Consider the following 8,279-nt stretch of genomic DNA (forward strand, 5'->3'; position numbering starts at 1 on the left):
TGTATCACTGCTGCTCGGACACGCAGTTTGGCGAAGGTGGGATGCGGAGTCCGGGGTCTGCAGAGTGGGGGCAAAAGGGACCCCTGAGCTCTGGCGGCTGAGCACAGGTGCTTTCAGTGGTGACGCCCCTGGGGAGCTCCCACAAATCCTGGGTTTTCTGCAGCCCCTCACTTCACACCACCCGACTAGCAGCTACCCATGAGTACCCCGCACTCCTCGTGAGCCCGAAGGCAGGAACTTGACTTTGTTCCCTGCTGCACCACACCAGCTGCTCAGCACCCATGTCAGCCAGCATAGCGGGGGAGGCGAGGATCAAGGGCCTATTTCTGGAGGCAACAGTCCGGAGTGTCAAAGTCACCCACATAACAGGGGGTCACGTGCTGCAGGAGATGTGCATTGGCCCCTGGCACAGTTCCCACAACACAGTAATAGGTAAAGGGCAGAAGACAGAGGCGCCTTCATGGGGCTGCTTATAAGACGGAGCCGTGGGAAACCACAGGGGTGTCCCTCAGCAAGGTGTGATGCACCAGTGAGCACACTCGGGCAGTGAAATGCCGCTGGGAATGACAGGCAGGGAGTGACAGGGACAGGTGTTCAGGATACAGCTAAGTGAATAAAGGGGGAGTTCAGAACATTAAACTTTAATTGAATAGAACATGTTTTGCAAACAATGAATTACATACAGCCTGAGGGTGAAGGGCACCCTGCCCCTCCCTGCCTGGGCCGCCCAAACACAGGGCCTCTGGCAGAAGCTCCACAGACAGAAGCGCTCAGGCTGCCCACGCCCCCCTCACCAGGTCAGCTGGGAGGGTCCGTTCAGCCCTGTCCAAGGGCAGGTGGGAGGGTGGCCGGCAGCGGGACACTCTCCTGTCTCCAGAAAGGCCTTGACAGCCGCAACCTGCTCCCGAGCGGGACGGCCCCCTTTGGCTTCTGACCCCATGAACATTTCCCAAATGCTTCCTCCGTGCCAGGAGTGCCAACCAAACTACCTAAACATTCCCAGGACCCAGCAGCCACCAGGACCTCTCAGCGGACCCCCGACCCACCGCCCAGGGAACTTGGGGACCTCCTTTCTTCAGCTGAGATAAAACTGTAAGTTGTCTTGACTGGTCGATGTGCACATCGCTCCCCGGGGCACTGGCCTGTCTCCTGAGAGACAGCTCAGCCCAGGCTGCCCCCCGAAAGTTCCAGGAGCATCCTGGCCCCCCAGAAGGCATCACTGGAGGCCTGGCTGTTGGGCCACTGCACCTGGAAAGCCAACACAGCATTACACAGGAAGGCAACCCCCACCTGGCTCCGCCTCCTCACCCTGGGACCCACCCCCTCCGGATTCAGTAAGAAACTGTCTCACGAAAAACCCCCTCAGCCCCTCCCCGCCCCTCCCGACTCCAGTTCCACTGACATCAGGCCTCGAGGCCTCCCCACCCCTGTTCATCTCCTGTGGCTGGTCCACTCCTGAGCTGACCCAGGACGTAGGGAGGAAGCCTCACCTGGCTGGAGGGCAGGGGCTGGCTCGGCTCCACAGCAGACACAGGGCCGGGGAAGGCGGATGGGGCTGGTGCCAGCTCCGGGACACTGGAAAAGGGACTATGTCAGGACACGTCTCAAGGGGGTACCAGGCCACATTGTCCACCCGTGAGGAGCACGCCCTGGGCACTCTGCATGGCGGGAGCCCTTCGAGGTGATGGACACTCTTCAGGACGGGCTCCTCAGGTACACAGGCTGCCTGAGGGGCCTGTGTGACGCCTCAGCACATGGCTCGGGGGCATCGGAGAGCATCAGAGCAGGCTCACAGAGAAGGGCTGGCGAGTAGAAACGTGAAGGACAAGGTCACACGGAAGGGGACAGGCCTGGAGGACGAAGGGCACGAGAGGCCCTTAGGATCACAACAGGTGCAGCCACTAGGGACAACTGTCCGGCAGTTCCTTAAAAGACAATCACGCACCTGCCCTGTGACCCAGCCATTCCGCCCTTATGTGCAGACATCACAGACATGACATGTGCAGACGACATGTGTCCGGGTACATGTGCCCAACAGGTGACAGACAGGTCAACGCACCGCTCCCTCCTCACCGAGGGACAGGACTTGGCCGTAAAGAGGCACTGACTGCCACACGCAGCAGCGGGGACAAATCAGCAGAGCAGCTGTCAGGCTCAGCGAGAGAAGCCAGGCCAAAAAAAATACCCTGCTGTATGACATTTCTGTGACATTCTAGAAAATGCGGCTAAAGAAAGCAGGTCTGTGGCCCTGAGGGTAGGGGGCGGGGGGCCAAGGAGAGGAGCCTTCGCAGCCTTCAGCTCGGTTATGGCTCTGTGGTGGGTACGAAATTCACACTCAGAACTGTCATTTGTACAGTCTAAACATGTTGGCTCCCTGGGAGCCAATTACCCACAACTAAGCTGTTTTTGAAAAAGGCATCAGGGTCATCGTATTAGCACACGGACGGGCTGTGGCTTCAGAGTTCAAGCATCAGACCACCTGGGGGAGGCCGGGCAAGCCGGCAGGAGGCCCCGTGGTGCCATCTGCTCCATCCCAGCTCCTGGCCATGCACAGAAAAGTGAGTCCAGCTGCACGGTCTGCATTCCCTCACCACCCGCTGTCTTAGCGCGCGGAGCCCGCGACCCCCACCTCACACGTCCCCCAGGAATGCTGCCCTCACTGGGCAAGCGGCCTTCAGCTACCAAATTCGGGAGACCCCAAACCCTCAGACCTGGTCCTGGGGGCCGGTATCGCAGATTCCCTCTGCACCAGAGCCCCGACCTATCTCCTCCTCCATCCCTCCTCCACCCCTGGTATCTTGGGCTGCCATCCTAGGCTGCCATCCCGGCCCCCACGCCACTGCCCGCAGCACCTGGCCTGTCCACGGCCCTCCCGAGCCCGTCACAACTGCACTTTGGAATACAAAACCCAGATCTTTACGCTGCTCAGAAACTCTCACAGGCTTTGACTGGGGAAAAGAAAATGCCAGAAAGAGGCTGCTGGGGCCCAGGGCGGCCTCAGGGAAGAGGCAGACTCCGCGTCCACGCTGACATTCCCAGGCGCGCTTCCTGTCTGAGGGGAAAACTGCCAGGGACTCGGCGTGCGGCGCCTCCCTGGTGCTGACTCAGGCGCGCCTCCCTGCGGCCCTGCCGGGCTTACCTCTGGGAGAACTCGGGAGCCTGCGGTGGTGGCGGTGTCACCAGAAAGCTGCCCACCTGTCCCTGTGTCTGGCTAATGCTGGCGCCCGGACCCTCCTCCAGGTATGTGCTCTGGGGGTCACTGACGGCTGGGTCAGAGAATCCTGCACAGGAAGAGACCCCAGAACCCAGCGTGAGAGGGAGGCGCACGGCCCGCGTGCGGCACGGCCGAGGCCTGCAGGCGGCAGAGTCCAGCCCGGCCGCCCGGGGCCTCGGCCTCCGTCACCGAGCGACAGCCGTCTCCACGACCTCTTCAGGCCTCCAGAGGCCAAAACGAAGCCAAATGTTGCTTTGTCCTTCTGGACCTGACGTCATCCCCACCCCCACCGCTGCCGTGGGAGGGTGGGGCGCGGGCGACCCACTTCTCTGCCATTTTCACCTTTTAACTTAGGTGTCGCCATCATTCCACTGAGGAACAAGGTGTCGCCACCTTCTCTGTTCTTTTTCTCTGCTTAAAATGTCTCACAGAGCATCTCAGACTATCTTTTGCTCTTAAAGGATCAGAACGGCTCTGGGTCCACAGACATTTAGGAGCAAGGCGGGCTGAGAGGGAGGCCCGTGTCCCGGGTCAGCCGGGCAGTGGGCTCACCTAAGAGTCTGATCTCAGACCCTCGAACAGGCCAGCCGCCCCAGGCCCCCCCGTCCTCCCTACAGTCTGCTGGAGTGACCACCTGCCCTGCAGCCGGCCGTCCACACCTGCTCCGATCCGAGGACCACCCCAGCTGTCTGCTTTCTGCTGCTTCCTCCTTCCTGCGGGACTTTCAAGCTGCTCTGAGGTACGTGAACTACAGCTTAAATGCTAATTTTAATTCGAGCATTTCTGTTTCAAACATAACAAATCGACAGGTTTATCTGCATCTTCCAAGAGAAAAGCCACAGTCACAGAACTGAGGCAGTGTCGTGCAGGATAACCAGCAGGGGGGCAATGTCCAGTCCTGCAGACTCGGGCACGAGGCCAGTCCCAGCAGGGCGGGCAGATCAGAGGCCGAGTACCCCGAGGAGCTGGAGTGGAGGGCGGGAGCAGTGAAGGGAGCAGAGTCAAACCCCGAGGCTCAGGCGGTCAGCAGGGCACTCGCCCGTTCTCAGAGGGGTGAAGACCACCTTCCCTGGTTCCAGGGGGAGGTGGGTCAGCGACTGCCCCGCTCCAGCCTTGCCGGTATCTACGACAAGCAAACACGAGTCTCTGACAGTGAAAAAAATGGACAGCGAGAAATGAAGGCCAATGTGATCGAACTGAAAAGCTGCTTCCGGAAAGCAGGTGTCTGCGCCCTCACCCTTCCCTACCAGCGGAAGGGCCAGAATGAGAATGAAAAAAGAGAGCTTGAAATTCTCTTAAAATGTATAATTGTCAAAATAAAATACTGGAAGACAAAACCCTTGAAAGCACATAAATAAAGAAAAGAAAACATAGGACACAAGGTAAGCATTTTGGGAGACGGTCCAGGATCTCCAACATCCAAAGAATGTTTGTGCTCTAAGAGAGAACTGAGCGTGGCAAATTATCAAAGAAACTACCGAAGACCAGGACAAGACGTGCCCAGAGCCGAGAGAACTTGTTCTCTTGTTTTAAATCCAAAGGCTTAACGATAAGGTGAATTAAAAAGACTCACACCTAGGAATACTTAAATTTCAGAACACAAGACTTTAAAAAAAGTTCCTTTTTCAGCTTTATCCATTCATCCAAGGCTGGAACGTAAAACAAAAAAGTTACAAACGAACTAACAAAACAAAACAAATACTCAAGATACAGATGACAGAATGGCGGTCGCCAGGGAAAGGGGGTGAGGAGAACGAACCGGGTAAAGGGGGTCAAATACGCGGTGACAAAAGGAAGGAGACTTTTGGTGTTGAGCACGCAGCTGACTGCACAGAGACCAAGTTATGATGCCGCACCTAAAACTTATGTTACTAACCAATGTTACCTCAACACATTTAATTTTTAAAAAGCTCCAAGAAAGGAAAAATAGGTGATCTGTAAAGGGCTAAACATCGAAGTGAACATGTGACTTTTCAACAACACTGGAGGCTACAATGATACAATATCTTCAGATTTCTAAGGAGCAAAGTATTTTAAATTCAGAATTCTGTCCCTGCCAAACCGTAAGTCAAATGTGAGGACAGATTAAAGACAACTTGAGAATATTTATCAGAACATTGACTTTGCAGATACCCTTTACTACAAAGTTAATTGAAGACACCCTCTAACGTAACGAAGATGTCGACAGACCTGTCATTCAGGAAACACTGCAGCGAACCCAGGGAAGTGATAAAAGAGGATCTGGGGGTGACAGCCTCACCCAGGCCTTGGACGGGAACGGGAAGGAGAGGGCTCCCAGCAGCAAGCCCTCGGAGGGGACATTTGAAACACGGGGGGAAGGTAGGCGTGTGAAAAAGCCAGCACCATGAGGAGAAAGGCAGTTAGAAGCTCCAAGAAAACACGGACACGAACACGGAAGACTCCGAGATGCGGGTGACAGGCTGGATTCCGTGTATCTTCCCTGCGAGGCGGGATGTCACAAGACGCTGCTGTGTGGCTGGATGAGATACGTACATCACAACGTATGTTATTTAAGGCTATTTATGAAACTAAAATCACAGCAGCTCCCTCAGAGGACGAGGGTGGGGGAGGGCTGGGGGCCTACGGCCCTCGACCCTGTCGACCCTGTCACAGCAGGTGCTGGCAGGCAAGTTAGGCGTGTGGACTGCAGAGTGCGGGGTGGCTGCTGCTTCATTCCACTTTAACTCTTTTCTTGTCATGCGTCTATTTTATTTTGACAAATAAAATAAACGAGAAATATTATCTGGGATGTTTGTGGGGAAAGCCTCGGTCCTGGTACCGCGGTTCTGGCTCTGAGCAAACACACAGGATTCAAGCGGGAAGTCCTGCCCCTCCCACCCCGTGACCTCAGAGACCCGGTGAGGAACCTCGGTGTCTACCTGGAGTGAACCCACCTGTGGGCCTGGGCTCAGCCAGGGTGGCGACGGACACGGCCATGGCGGCGTCTCCAGGGTGCATCAGGAAGTCCAGCCCCGGGCTGTGGCCCAGCTGACCAGTCCGAAAGGGAATTTCCTTGGAGGGTGCCAGTGCAAGCGACACCGGCCACGACCTAGGGCCCGGCTTGTTGCCACCGACGGCCAGAGGGCAGAGGCCAGGACCAGGGCAGACGGTGGGGAGAGTGGCCGGATCGTGGCCAGGCCCCTCCTGGTACATCTCACCACCCTGCAGAGACCTGGGAAACACAGCAAGCACTGTCCCTTGGTGGGCAGAAGCTCCCACAGGCCAGGGCACTGGGTCCTGGGACCCGACTCGGCTCAGCCACTGACACTGCGGGCCTGCCCCAGCCTGTCCCCCTGCCATCACTGCTCTCCCAGTGGCTGATGAGGTTCTAGAGACGCTTGAAAACATTATTACTGGAAACCTAAGACACGTTAGCAGTTTCTCTACGAGAACCTTCCGCGAAGCGCTGTTCTGCAGCTCTGAAAGCTAAAAATGATCAGAGAGCGCCTAACAGTAGAGTGAAAAAGTAACTTGATCTTAAAGGAATACAAGGCAACACTTGATAATAATTTTAAAAATTAATATTCCACAAATGCTCACAGTGTCTCAGATGGTGTTTCTGCGCTTTTGTTAACAATGACCACCACGCCCCGACCCCGCCCCAGCAATTTCTGCGACAACCTGCATGGCAGATCCTATACCTGTCCCTATTTCACAGGTGAGAAAAGCTAGGCACTGAGAGGTCACAGAAACCTGCCTAAAGACACACACACCTCAGTGGTGTTGGCCCAGATGTTCTCACTGAAGATGCTGACGTCACAACCATAGATGGAACGAGGGTGTACAGCTTGCCAGTTACACAGGCTCTGGGCCTGGCCCCGTGTTCAGACTTGGTCTGCTGCTGGCCAGCACCTGTCCCGCCCTTACGTCAGGTTGGTGCCTTATCGCAGGAGCAAAGGGTGAGCAAAGTGCTTGGACAGCGCCTGGTACACAGTAGGAACTCAGGAAAAGTTGGCTGTTCTCAACTCATTGAAATAAACAAACCACGACAGCTGGGTTTGCCTTTAGGAGGTAAGTGTATACATTTTTCTAAGTCTGTTTTCTGCATTCTCCGGGATGTACATGAAGTCAGGCTATGAGCCAGGCTCCATGAGCAAGTGTAGTGTCCTTGACATGGGCTCCTTGCCAGTGGCTCCCCAACCCTGGGTCACAGCTATTTCTGCTCCCAGCCATCAATGGCCTGGGCTGTGTTGACCCCAACATTCCCATTCCCACCCCACTCCAGGCCTGGTTTCCTACTGTGGGGGTGGGGTGGGGCATGAACGGGGAGACGGTCCCTGGCCGACAGGGAAGGCAGTACCTGGGAGTCAGTTGCTTTGGCATAGTCTCATCTCCAGCAAAGTCCGAGGTCAGGCCAAGAGGCTCCCATGGCCCTTGGGTGGTGGTCTCTGTGGGCTGTGCAGGACCCCTTTCCTCGCCTCCTGTTGAAAGTCCATCAGATGGGAGGGGAAGCTTGGTGATGCTCAGGTGCCAGCCGCTGGCTGCAAAAGGTTGCCACCACTGAGCCTTCCCAATATTCTTCACTCGTCCCTTTATCTGTCTTTGGTCTGGACGACAATCCATAACCAATGACCTAAATCCCGGTGCTTGGCTCACTTCCCAACTCTCGCTGATTTCTGGCCCTAGCCACACAGTAGCCTCTAAACGCAAAATGGCTGCCACAGCCCCCGCTGGGCCTCAGCTCCAAAATTCCTGCTCCTTACAGGGTTAAGTCCTGAATGCAGGGATTGGGGGACAGGGACTGTCCCTGGAACAGAATGATCCTACCTAGCCTGTCCCTAGACACAGGGTGCCGTGGGAGGGGCATCAGAAGTCAGCCCCCAACCACGAGGAAGCGGGAACTCTGGGGCCACTCACCTGGCCACTGAGGCCTGTCCGCACTCCCGGGGCCAAGGCGGCGGTGGCGTGAGGGCTGCGGGGCTTCCAGGCGCCCCCCGCTCGCACCGGGGTCCTCCGACGTGTCCCCCGCCGCTGGCCGGGCGCGCAGGAGGCCGGCCCTTTGGCGCCGCCGGTAATTGGCAAACCAGTTGTAGATCTGATCTTC

At 56.6% G+C, this 8,279-nt stretch overlaps 1 protein-coding gene across 1 annotated transcript in view; it reads right to left on the reverse strand.

Moving 5' to 3' along the window:
* Window positions 1-709: 709 nt before the first annotated feature.
* The window catches only part of ANHX (anomalous homeobox), a 14,313-nt gene continuing 6,743 nt past the window's right edge, over window positions 710-8,279 (reverse strand). Inside the window, exons 5-10 of the mRNA XM_025045487.1 lie at window positions 8,093-8,275; window positions 7,536-7,656; window positions 6,130-6,407; window positions 3,140-3,281; window positions 1,491-1,575; window positions 710-1,248 (exon numbers count right to left, since the gene is read on the reverse strand). Of these exons, the coding sequence (XP_024901255.1) occupies window positions 1,162-1,248; window positions 1,491-1,575; window positions 3,140-3,281; window positions 6,130-6,407; window positions 7,536-7,656; window positions 8,093-8,275 (896 nt within the window). The 3' untranslated portion in view covers window positions 710-1,161. The remainder of the gene's footprint in view (window positions 1,249-1,490; window positions 1,576-3,139; window positions 3,282-6,129; window positions 6,408-7,535; window positions 7,657-8,092; window positions 8,276-8,279) is intronic.

Source organism: Pteropus alecto, unplaced genomic scaffold (genome assembly GCF_000325575.1).
Source record: "Pteropus alecto unplaced genomic scaffold, ASM32557v1 scaffold213, whole genome shotgun sequence".
Lineage (NCBI taxonomy): Eukaryota > Metazoa > Chordata > Mammalia > Chiroptera > Pteropodidae > Pteropus > Pteropus alecto.